At 21.7% G+C, this 13,258-nt stretch overlaps 2 protein-coding genes across 2 annotated transcripts in view; both read right to left on the bottom strand.

The window, feature by feature from the left end:
- LOC128953219 (uncharacterized) overlaps positions 1-10,374 on the bottom strand; it is a 34,354-nt gene extending 23,980 nt beyond the window's left edge. The window contains exons 1-12 of the mRNA XM_054298693.1: positions 9,856-10,374; positions 9,489-9,743; positions 8,295-8,585; positions 7,804-8,052; positions 6,965-7,168; positions 6,200-6,457; positions 5,188-5,388; positions 4,108-4,356; positions 3,475-3,651; positions 2,793-3,041; positions 1,559-1,801; positions 97-345 (exon numbers count right to left, since the gene is read on the bottom strand). Coding sequence (XP_054154668.1) covers positions 97-345; positions 1,559-1,801; positions 2,793-3,041; positions 3,475-3,651; positions 4,108-4,356; positions 5,188-5,388; positions 6,200-6,457; positions 6,965-7,168; positions 7,804-8,052; positions 8,295-8,585; positions 9,489-9,743; positions 9,856-10,197 — 2,967 coding nt within the window. The 5' untranslated portion in view covers positions 10,198-10,374. The remainder of the gene's footprint in view (positions 1-96; positions 346-1,558; positions 1,802-2,792; positions 3,042-3,474; positions 3,652-4,107; positions 4,357-5,187; positions 5,389-6,199; positions 6,458-6,964; positions 7,169-7,803; positions 8,053-8,294; positions 8,586-9,488; positions 9,744-9,855) is intronic.
- Positions 10,375-11,409: 1,035 nt separating this feature from the next.
- Positions 11,410-12,848, bottom strand: LOC128953190 (uncharacterized). The gene is made up of 3 exons (XM_054298663.1): positions 12,363-12,848; positions 12,004-12,285; positions 11,410-11,551 (listed from the first exon to the last, which is right to left on the bottom strand). The coding sequence occupies exons 1-3, from the start codon at positions 12,732-12,734 to the stop codon at positions 11,507-11,509; spliced, it is 699 nt and encodes a 232-aa protein (XP_054154638.1). The 5' UTR covers positions 12,735-12,848; the 3' UTR covers positions 11,410-11,506.
- Between the last annotated feature and the right edge of the window lie 410 nt (positions 12,849-13,258).

Genomic DNA, 13,258 nt, shown 5'->3' with positions numbered 1-13,258 from the left:
AGTATTAGTAATAGTATTAGTAGTATTAGTATTAGTAGTAGTAGTAGTAGTAGTAGTAGTAGTAGTAGTAGTAGTAGTAATAATAATAATACTTACATTAATTTTATTTATTGGATATTCTTTGTCAATACCGTTGGGATATTCAATTGAAATCGTTTTGATTAACGATTTGTTTGACGATATAAATGATTGAAGTTTTTCAGCTAAACAGGGTTTAAATGTTTGCGAGCACTGGCCTACTATGATTGCCCTAACTTCCAAATCATTTGTATCGACATTGGTATAGGTGCTCAAATCGACATCAGGTGCACCATTTTTTGTACATTCAATCATCGATTGAAGTAACTATAATGTGTTTTTTTTATAAAAAAAAAATTAATTAAATAAATAAATAATAATTATTAATTACTTAATTATATTAACAAAAATAATATATAATTATTATTATAAAGTTTAAAGTATATTAATAAATATTTTAAACAAAATTATTATTTTTTAAATTGTTTGTTTTTTTTGTTGACTAAAATATATTATAATATTATCATATATATAACATTAAATATATATATATATATATATAAGGAGTCAGTCAATTAATGTTGCGTCGCGTAAAACTTGAATAACTTTTGAACGGTTAGAGATAATTTATTCTGTAAAATACATTTAAGAATATCATATCGGCCACACTTAATATACACGCAATCACAAAACTAGGATGACCAGATATACAAAATATCGATACCAACGCAAGACACTATGCTCCAGGCAAAACTACAACTGACAAATTTATTTTGACAATGAAATTTTGTAGTCAAGAAATAATAGTTTAATATAAATAAAGAATAATTAAAATCGGATTGGTAGTTTAATTTTTATAGTTTGTTAAGTTTGTCATAAATCTTATTATATAAAATAATCTAAAATAAAAATGACGTAATTTATGACTTGTATATATTTATTAAAATATATTTTTTAATTATATTACTAATTCTGAAAACAAAATTTCAATATGTCGATTAGTTTTTGAAATAATCGAATTACAATATAAATCACACTATTGTAATTTGATATTATAATTTTTATTGAAATTCAATTATTTCGAAAACAAATCGACAAATTTTTAGAATTAGTAATATATTTGAAATGTTTATCTAATAATCATATACAAGTCATAATTAACGTCATTTTTATATTAGACTATTTTATATAATATGATTTATGACAAACTTAATAAACCATAAAAGTAAAACTATCAATCCGATTTTGAAGATTCTTTTTTATATTAAAGTATTATTTCTTGACTACAAAATTTCATTGTCAAAATAAATTTGTCAGTTGTAGTTTTGCTTGGAGCAAAGTGTCCTGCGTTGGTCACGATATTTTGTATATCTGGTCATCCTAGTTTTGTGATTGCGTGTATATTAAGTGTGGTCGATATGATATTCTTAAATGTAATTTACAGAATTAAATTATCTCTAACCGTTCAAAAGTTATACAAGTTTTACGCGACGCAAGATTAATTGACTGCCTATTTATATATATATATATATATACATACCACTAGATAATATTGATTTAACGTTGGTGAATTATCTGGGCTTAACAGTTTCAATGAACATGAAGCTAATTGTTTAATAACATTAGTATCAATATTAGGATTTAGTTGACAATTATTATTATTATTTTCTTGTATTATATTTTCATTGTGTGGTTGTTGTGGTTGTTGTGGTTGTTGTGGTTGTTGTGGTTGTTGTGGTTGTTGTGGTTGTTGTGTAATACCCAATGCCTTATACATACACGCCTATAAATAAATTTAAATATTTATATAATTGTAAATTACTGTTATTAATAATAATTTAACTAGTTAAATAAGTTTTTAAAAAATGTTTAATTAAGTTTTTTTTGTGTAAAGTAAAATAAATATAAAATTATTATTAAACTTAACATCATTGTATATATATATATACTATTGATATAAAAATTATAGTAATTTTTGAATATACTGTATTATATTATTTTTTATGAATATTTTATAATCTATTGATATTGAAAATTTATAGCTTACTATAAATCATTTAAATATATATATATACATACACATACATACACACACATACATACATACACATACATACATACACACACATACACACACATACACACACATACACACACATACACACACATACACACACATACACACACATACACACACATACACACACATACACACACATACACACACATACACACACATACACACACATACACACACATACACACACATACACACACATACACACACATACACACACATACACACACATACACACACATACACACACATACACACACATACACACACATACACACACATACACACACATACACACACATACACACACATACACACACATACACACACATACACACACATACACACACATACACACACACATACACACACACATACACACACATACACACACATACACACACATACACACACATACACACACATACACACACATACACACACATACACACACATACACACACATACACACACATACACACACATACACACACATACACACACATACACACACATACACACACATACACACACATACACACACATACACACACATACACACACATACACACACATACACACACATACACACACATACACACACATACACACACATACACACACATACACACACACATACACACACACATACACACACACACACACAAAAATAAATATATTATTAAAAAATACTTACATTAATTTCATCCTCTGGATAATTGGGAATTTTTCCGCTGGGATATTGTTTATAAACATCAATTGCAAACTGTTTGTTATCAGCTAAATATGATTTTAGTTTATTTAGTACACAGGACTCGTAGGTCGGGGAACAGCTACCAATTATAACCGATTTAACATCCGAATCGCTAACATTGGCATTAGTATATAAGTCCAACTGTACATCATCGGCACCATTAACTGTACATTCGTGATCAAAATGTTGCATCTATTATAATCACATATAGATAATAAATATATTATTAATAAAAATAAATTAAAAATAACAAATAAAAAATTATTTTAGTTAATTATTGTATAATTCTATTATAACTATATATATATATATATTTATTTTGTTGTAACAGTTTATTAACACATTTTTTTTACTAAAAATATAATTTAATTCTATTGTTATTAGAAATTATTATTATTATTATTATTATAAAAAAACTATTTAAATCTAAAACTAGAAATAAAAAAAATCTATAGTTTATTAAAATTAAACTCAGTTATTATAATTTTCATTAAATGTGTTTCAAAAAAAAAAATTAAATTAATAAATTTGTTTGTTTAGTTGTATATATAATGCTAGTACAGTACTAATAATATTTAATGGTATAATAATAATAATTATAATAATAATAAATATTAATACATACTTTTACATAAAATTGGTTTAAAATTAATGTATTTGATTTTGAAAACACTTTATATCTGCATTTACTATAATCTTTTAATACTTTAGTATTAAAATTACTAGGATTTTGACATAATAAATGTTGTTGTTGTTGTTGTTGTTGTTGTATATTAATGCCCAATGCCTTTAAACTACATTCCTGTAAATATATATATAAATAAATAATTATAAAATAAAATATATTGTATTTAAAAAATTATTTACCAAAAAAAAATAATTGATTAAAAAACCCTTATATTATATATATATACAGTATATAAGTATATTATAAATTTTAATACAATTTTAATCACACTTTCATACATACATACATACATGCATATATATATATATATATATGTATTAAAATTTAAACATGGTTAAATTTGAAAGTTTCTAGGAAAATTTCTCATTGAATAAATTTCTATTTGTTATACTATTAGGATATATTAATAATATAATAAATGCGATTGTATGAAAAAAAATAACATGGGATAGAATTTTTTTTTTAATAAAGAAACTTTCTAGAAACTTTCCCATTATTGCCAACACACTAATTATATAATAATTATAATAAAAATTATTTTAATTATTATTATTAAAAAAAAATATTTACATTAATTTCATTTCTTGGAAAATCGGGAACTTTTCCTCCGGGATATTGTCTATAAAATTCTTGAGTAAACTCGTTGTCATTACTAATAAATGATTTTAGTTTATTTAGTACACAGGATGGGTAGGTCGGCGAACAGGTACTAATTATAACCGATTTAACATCCGAATCGTTAACATTGGCATTAGTATATAAGTCCAACTGTACATCATCGGCACCATTAACTGTACATTCATGATCAAATTGTTGCATCTATTATAATCACATATAGATAATAATAAATATATTATTAATAAAAAAAAACTTAAAAATAACAAATAAAAATTAATTAATAAAAATTATTTATTTTTTTGGTTAATTATTGTATAATTCTATTATAACTATATATTTATTTTTATTAACACTCACTATATATCTGATTATATATATATATAGATCTATTTATTACTAAAAATATAATTTAATTCAATTAAATAATAGATATAAAAAATATAATTAATAATTAAAAAAAAATATTTTTGTTTGTTAATTATTGTATAATTCTATAATATTTATTGATTTGTTTATTTTGTTTTAATTGTTTTAGCAATTATATGATATGTTTTTTTAAATAAAATTAAATTAAAACTATATTTCTAATTCATAATTAGTAACAGTTATAATAAATAAATTTCTAATTATTAAATGTTATTTTATTATATTATTTGTTTTTTTAAATTATTGCTAAATTTTTATAAAAGTATTGCTTATTATATAATATAAGTTTTTAAAAAAATATATATTAAACTATTGTATATTTCTTATAAACAAAAATCTATTTCTATATTTACTTAAAAAAAATAATTAATTCAATTAATATTAATAGATATTAATATTATATATTATTATTAGAATAGAAATTATTTAAATCAAAAAAAAATTATTACTATTTAACTTAAATAAACTATTAATTATTATATACTGTATATATATAAATAATTTCAAGTAAATAATTTTGTTTTTGATTAGTTTTTTTTATAAAAAAATTCTAGTACTTCTAGTAAATAAATAAATTAATTAATAATTATTAAAAATAATACATACTTTTACATAATATTGTGTTAAAATTTCTGAATTTGATTTTGAAAATATAATAAATTTGCATTTATTATACTCTTTAAGTGCATTGGTATCAAAATTACTAGGATTTTGACAAATAGGATGTTGTTGTTGTTGTTGTTGATTGTTAACATTGCTAACCAATTGTTGTTGTATTTTAATACCCAGTACCTTTTTTTCGCATGTCTATATTAATAATAAAAAATTTAAAAATTAAAACAAAATAATTGTTATTAATATTATTAGTAGCAACAAAAAGCAATCAATATTTAATACCAATTATTAATAATTATTATATTATACTTAACATCATAACTGTGTGTTTATTATGTGTGTATAATATTTAAATAAATAAAAAAAATTAATTAAATTAATTGTATTAATTGTTGCTATCACTTATTTTTTAAAAAATTAATTAAAAAAATAAGAATATTAAACTAAAATTGTTTCTATATATTACATATTCTATACTATATTTTAAGTTTTTTTTATTAATATAAAAAATTTTGGCTTAAATAACACACACACATACACAATAAACACACATTTTTCAATAAAAATTCAAATTAATATTTGCATAAAAAAATAAAATATTAAAATTTATGAAAAATATTAGTAGTAGTAGTAGTATTAGAGTAGTAGTAATAATAGTAGTAATATTAGTGGTAGTAATAGTAGTAGTAGTAATAGTATTAGTAGTAGTAGTAGTAGTAAAGTATTAGTAATAATAGTAGTAATATTAGTGGTAGTAGTAGTAGTAGTAGTAGTAGTAGTAGTAGTAGTAATAGTATTAGTATTAGTAGTAGTAGTATTATTAGTGGTAGTAGTAGTAGTAGTAGTAGTAGTAGTAGTAGTAGTAGTAATAGTATTAGTATTAGTAGTAGTAGTATTATTAGTGGTAGTAGTAGTAGTAGTAGTAGTAGTAGTAGTAGTAGTAATAGTATTAGTATTAGTAGTAGTAGTATTATTAGTGGTAGTAGTAGTATAGCACAGTTACCTGTAGTTCATCCCATGGTAACGATTTAAATTCATCTTGCTCATTAGCGCTATAAAATTTGATAGCTAAATCCAAATCGTTATCAATAACTTGTTTAAACTGTTTGGTTTGACATTGTTTATAGGATTCCGAGCACAGGCTTATTATCGACTCCCGGATATCCCGATTATCCAGATCTACCCGATCGGCATTGTATAGGCCTAGTATGCTATCGGCATCCGGAGCACTATCAGTACAATTATAGTTAAGTTGTCTCCACTAGTAGTACAACAATATAACCGGGATTTTGATGGGAATAATAGAGAGAGTGATAAAAAATAGATATTAAAAATTAATCAATTAATTAATTATGAAAAAAATATATATATATAAAAAATTTTAGTATCAAAATAAATATATAAAAAAAATTTAGTATCAAAATAAATGTATCAAAATTAGTATCAAAATTAATATATAAAAAAATTTTAGTATCAAAATAAATATATAAAAATTTATATAAAAATAAATGTATAAAAATTTATATAAAAATAAATGTATAAAAATTTATATCTAAATAAATATATATATGATTAAGATTAGTTTCTATTAATTCTAATAGAGATAATATTTATTTTTTTTGGGGAGGGGGGGAGTGGGGTGTGTGGGACAGGCAAATATTACCCATCCTATCACTCACCCCCTCCTCAAAAAAAAAACTATGTTCACCTATTTTGATACTCAACAAATTATTAATTATATATATATAAAAATATTTTTTAAAATTACTTTTTCTAAATATTGTTTAATAATTGTCGATTCAACTTGGTCATCGATTAGATTTTCACATTTTTTATATTTTAACAATATTTTAGTTGTAATTTTTTCCGGTTTTTCACATATTATTTGTTTTTTCAGTTCAATATGTTTATCAGCTAATTGTTCCTCCGGTGATTTTTCTTTAACAATACCCAGTACATTTTTTTCACAATCCTAGTTTTATATAAAAAAAATTAAAAATATTAAATACAAAATAAATAATTTTAAAATAATTTTATTGCTCTTTAAATTGTTTGTTTGTATTTCGATTTCAATTATTTTATTTTTTTTGATAAATTATTTAATCATTAATTAAATTAAAAAAAAAATTTTTTTTGATATTAGACTATATACTACTGTATATAATTTAGTATATATTTAAAAATATTTAAATTAACAATAAACTAAAAATAACTTAAGTAACAAAAATATTATTAATTATATATTAATTTTTTAATTTTTTTTATATATTAATTAACTAAACCTAATAAAACATATAAAAAACAAATAAAGCAAATTAATAAACTAATAAAACAAATAAAAAAAACTAATATAAAACAAATAAAATACTAAATAAAAATTTAAAAAAAACTAATAAATACTATATTTTTAAACTTTATAAACTTATTTTTATACATATATCTCCTAAAACACCCACACAAACACCTACACAAACACACACACACACTTTAACACATACACTCACACACACCCACCCACCTAAACAAACAAACACAAAAAACAAAAATATTAAATTTTTTAATAAAAATACTAAAAAAAACTAAAAAAATCAAAAAAAAACCACTTACTAGTATTTCATTTAATTCAAAGATATTAAATTTGCCCTGGGCAATTTCCTTGGAAAAATCAGTGGCAAATTGTTTGTTGTCCTCTAAATAGGTTTTGAAATTTTTCACAACACACTCGCCATAGAATCGGGAACATTGGCTGACAATAACCGACTTGACATCCCTGTCCTCCGGATTCAGTTTTGTATATAAGGTTAGATCGACATCAGGTGCACCCGATTCAGTACAATCGTAATCAAAATCACTCATCTATTTAATAGATATGATATTATATAATGATATTACAGTATATAATATAATGATATTATTATATTATATAATGATATTATTATATTATTATATTATTATAATATTATTAGAATATTATTAGAATATTATTAGAATATTATTAGAATATTATTAGAATATTATTAGAATATTATTAAAATATTATTATTTATTAGCTTATAATTAGTAATAATATATATTTTAAAAAAATCAATTTTAAATACCTTTTTAAAATAATTTCTAAAAACTTCTGATTTTTGTTTCAAACTAAATATTTCCACACATTTACGCAATTTTTGTACAACAGTTTGATTAAGTTTTCCCGGATTTTTACAAATGATTTGTGTTTTTTGTAAATTGTGTTCAATTTTAAATTGTTGATCCGATTTTTCTGCTTGCTCCAATTGTTGTTCAATTAGTTTAGTTTGTTGACCCAATTGTTTTGATTGTTCAACCAATTGATCATATTGTTGTTTTTCAACTTGTTTAGCGTCCAATACTTTATTTTCGCAACGCTATATATATATATTAATATATAAATTAATTAAAATTATTTTTTTAAATAAAAAAATGTCCTAGCTCTAAAATGTATCAGGTTATGTTAGTTTTGAATTATTATTAATTTTTTTATGTAAACTTATATTATAGGTTTTGAGTAGCTTTTTAACTTAGATTTAAGTTAATTTATCATAGATTTAGAAATTATATTAGATTTACATTTTAAGTTTAGGTTAGTTTTTTTTAGGTAAGTTTTTAAGTTAAGTTTATGAATTTTTTTTAGATATTTTTTTTGGGGTTTTATAAAATAGATTTAGATTAGATAAGTTTAGGTTAGGTTTAAACCTAATGTAATAGATTAAAAGTTATTGTTTAGTTATTAGTTTAAAGTTTATTAGCTTTTTAAAAATAACTCTATAGGTTGAGCTTAGGTTAGCTTTTTAGTAAGTTTATTAAAAAAAATAAAAATATTTGGTAAGTTTAGATTAAATAAGTTTAGGATAACTTAGGTTAGATTATATAAGGAATCTTAGGTTAACTTAGGTATAGATTAGAGGTTTAGGTTAGGTTAGGATGTGGGGTTATATAAATTTATGGGAGGGTTAGATAAGTTTATGGGGGGTTAGATAAGTTTATGGGGGGTTATGATAAGTTTATGGGGGGGGGGTTAGATAAGTAAGTTTATGGGGGGGTTAGATAAGTTTATGGGGGGTTAGATAAGTTTATGGGGGGGGGGTTAGATAAGTAAGTTTATGGGGGGTAAGATAAGTTTATAGGGGGTATGTTTAGCCTAGGTAATCTTAGGTTGCTTGTTTGTTTGCTTAGGGATTAAATAGATTATAAGCTTATATAATATATTAGTGTTTTAATTAAAAAATCATAAAAAAATAAATAAATAATTTTTAAACAAGCACACTTACTAGTACATCATACCAAATTTTAACCCTATTAGATTCATCCTGATTATCCCATTGTAATAAATCTGATTCTAATTTTTCATTTTCAGCCAATAGTTTTTCAACTTTCCGATTAACACAACGGGTAAATGTTGGGCAACAATAGTCCAAAATGGCTAACTTAACATCCGGGTCATCGGTGTCGACAATATTTGAATAGTTTGCCAATAGTTTAACACTTTTACTACTAATACTACATTCCGATTCAAATTGTATTTTCTAATTAAAAAAAATAATTATTAAAAAAAATATTAGATTCTTAATCAAAAACGTTATATATTTAGTTAAAAAAAATTTTTTTAAATTATATAAAAATTAAAATATACATTACCTTATCATTGTATAGTTTAAAATTTTCAATTGATTTATAGTTTGAATTAACTAATTGTTTGCATTGTCTTAACTGTTTAACCAATTCATTGTCAATGATTGTCTTATTTGATAAACAAATTGCTTGTTTGATACGCAAGTTATGCGAATCAAACAAATTGTTTTCCAATTGTTTTTGTTGGTTAGGGTTAGGTAGTTGTGGGTTAGGGTCAGGATTAGGTTGTAATTGATTACTACTATTAGTATTATTAGTATCATTACTATTACTAGTAGTAGTAGTAATACTATTACTAATAGCTAGTAGTAGTTGTAATAAAAATAATATATTACAACTAGGTAACATTATTAATTTATTATCTAGTTAATATTATTAGAAATTGGTACTATATCAATTTTATTTTAATAACAATTTACACTATATATATAAAAAATAATCACTAAATCTACTTTTAACATACAAGTAATTACTTTAATAAAAACTGATTTTTTTTATAATTAACACATCAACAAAAAATCCAGTAAAATGGTTACTAATTTAATTAAAATAAAAAAAATTATGATTCACTTATTAAAAAAAATATGTTATTTTTTAATAATTATTTTCCATTTTATTTTATTTTTTTCTGGTTTTTTTTAATTTAATTTTAATTTCTATTTTTAATAATTTCCGTATTTTATATTATATTACAGGAAATGTAAATGTAATGATCTGGTAATGCTATCTACTAGTCATTATTTGCAAAATAAAAAAAGAAAATACTAGATATAATAGAAATTTTACTTTTTTTAAAATTATTATTTTATTTTTGATTTTAATATTATTAGCGTTCGGACTAAACTTTCAAATAGAGAAAGAAAGAAATTTCCGAATAAATTCATTTCAAAATTTTCTGGAAATTTAGGAAAATATAATTAATTTTCATTCCTTTAATAGTTAAAAAAATAAAGTAAAATATACTTTATATTTATACAAATAAATATTACTCAAAATAAATAAATAAAAATATTTTGCATAAAATTTCATTAAAATACTTTAAAAAAACAATTTTAATCATCACTAAATTTAGTAATACTATTTAATAATAATAATAACAATAATAAAAGTCATTAATAATAAAGTTATAATAAATCTTATATATAATAAACTTTTTTTTAAAGTTTTTTTTTTGAATATATTCCCTGAAAATTTCCAGATTTTGGATAATAGGAAACATTTGGAAACAAAATGAGGGAATTTTGTTCGAACCCTAAATATAATACATATATAGTAAATGTATATGTATTTTATACTATATATATATATTTATATATGATTTACTAAATAATTTATAATTTTAATATTTTTACAATATTTAAAAAAATAAAATAAAATAATTGACACTTAAATATTATAATACAATTTTATCTATAAATTTTATTATTATAATTGATATTTTTTTGTTATTACAGTACTTGAAAAAATTAATAAATGTTATAATTTAATTAAAACAAAACAAAAAAATAGTTAACAATTTTTTGTTTAAAACAAATATAAAAATTTTTAATAATTATATATTTAGTTATTTAAATTGTTATTATTATAATAATATTATTGGTAATTGTTGTGTGTTTGGTGTGTGTGTGTGTGTGTGTGTGTGTGAGTGTGTGTAGGTCTAGTGTTGTTGTTGTCCGATACCCAATGCCTTTAACTCACATGCCTATGAAAATAAAAAATAATTAATTAGCATATAATAGTTTAAATAAAATATTATTATTATTGAAAAACATACATACATATATATACACACACACTCACACACACATATATAGACATACATACACACAAAGACACACACACATACCCACACACATACATACATATACACACATACATACATATACACACATACATACATATACACACATACATACATATATACACATATATATACACACATAGACACACATATACCCACATATACCCACATACACACACATACACACACACACACACACACACATACACACACACATACATAAATATACACACATAAATAAACACATATTCATACACATACATACATCATACCCATACACACATACATAAACACATACCCAAACACACATACATACATATATATAAAATTAAAAACATATTAATAGCCCTTACATAAAATTGATCCGATGATGTTAGATTAATTAAATTTTTTTTAACATTATCGCTACTAAATTCAGCTACTAGTTTGGGATTAGCTTGAAAATATTGTTTAACTTTTAATTGATTACACTGGGTAAACGTATCGGAACAAAAATTCAATATGGCCGCCTTGACATGGGTGTCATTGAGGTCAACACGATTGCCTATACTATAGGTATTTAATACGTGTTTGACAGTTGTATTTTGATTGACATCATTGTTATCATTAGCGCATTCATAGTTAAATTGTTTTACCTTTAAAAAAAAAGTTTTAAAAAATTTAAAAAAAATATATAAAAATAAAAGTTTTTAAAAAAATTGATTTTTTTTACTTTTTTAATAAAATCGGTAATTATCGGCAAATTTTCTTTATTATTTTCATCCAATATTTGCTTACATTTATTGAAATCATTGATTACAGTGGTATTGATTTTATTGTCAACTGTTGAACACAATACGTGTTTAACACGTAATCTATGTTCAATGTGTTGCCTATGTTTGCTATCATTGTTTGTTGTTGGTGGGTGTGTAGGTGTAGGAGTGGGTGTGGGTGTTGTTAGTGGGTCTATAGTTGGGTGTTTAGCTAGTTGATTAGCTGGATCAGCAGTTTGCGATATTATTAGATTAGCATGAACAATTATCGATGTAAAACTAGCTAGTATAAATACAATCACTAATCTACTAGTAATTGTACTAGATAACATTATTATTATTTATTATTAATTAATTAATTAATTATCTCTCTCTCTCTCACTTTCTATACTTAATTATAGTTTAAAATAAATATATAATTTGTTTTTTTTCTGTTAAATCTTTCAAAATTTTTTAATAATAAGATTTTTCTAAAATATGTTTTTTTTAATAAAAATATTTTCTAAAATTTCAAACGTCAATAGTATAGTTTACTACTACTATATACTGTATTATATATACTATTGATACTTAAAACCATTTTTAAAAAAATGTTTTGTGCGTCAATAAAAAAATTTTTTTTTTAATTAAATAAATTAATTCAACATAACATACAGTTTAATGTAATTTAATTAAATTGTTATGAAAAATAACTAACTGTTAGTTATTATTATTATATACACTAGTATTTAATAATAATATTTTTTAAAATCTATATAATATTAAAGATTTATAATAAATATATAATTATTATTTAATAAATTATTGTTATTTTATGTTTTAGTTATTTTTTTTAAACAAAAATATTAATTTAAAT

Source organism: Oppia nitens, unplaced genomic scaffold (assembly GCF_028296485.1).
Source record: "Oppia nitens isolate AA-2021 unplaced genomic scaffold, nextdenovo-longstitch-racon4-pilon3 scaffold20_pilon_pilon_pilon, whole genome shotgun sequence".
Lineage (NCBI taxonomy): Eukaryota > Metazoa > Arthropoda > Arachnida > Sarcoptiformes > Oppiidae > Oppia > Oppia nitens.
This window is presented reverse-complemented; position numbering and strand designations above follow the sequence as displayed.

What these genes read in the sequence shown, in the direction of transcription:
- LOC128953190 (XM_054298663.1), bottom strand. Translation starts at nt 12,734, where the DNA reads ATGTTATCTAGTACAATTACTAGTAGATTAGTGATTGTATTTATACTA. An exon ending in TTACCGATTTTATTAAAAAA is followed by an intron (nt 12,286 to 12,362) that starts GTAAAAAAAATC and finishes TTTTTTTTAAAG; the next exon opens with GTAAAACAATTTAACTATGA. An exon ending in CATCATCGGATCAATTTTAT is followed by an intron (nt 11,552 to 12,003) that starts GTAAGGGCTATT and finishes TTATTTTCATAG; the next exon opens with GCATGTGAGTTAAAGGCATT.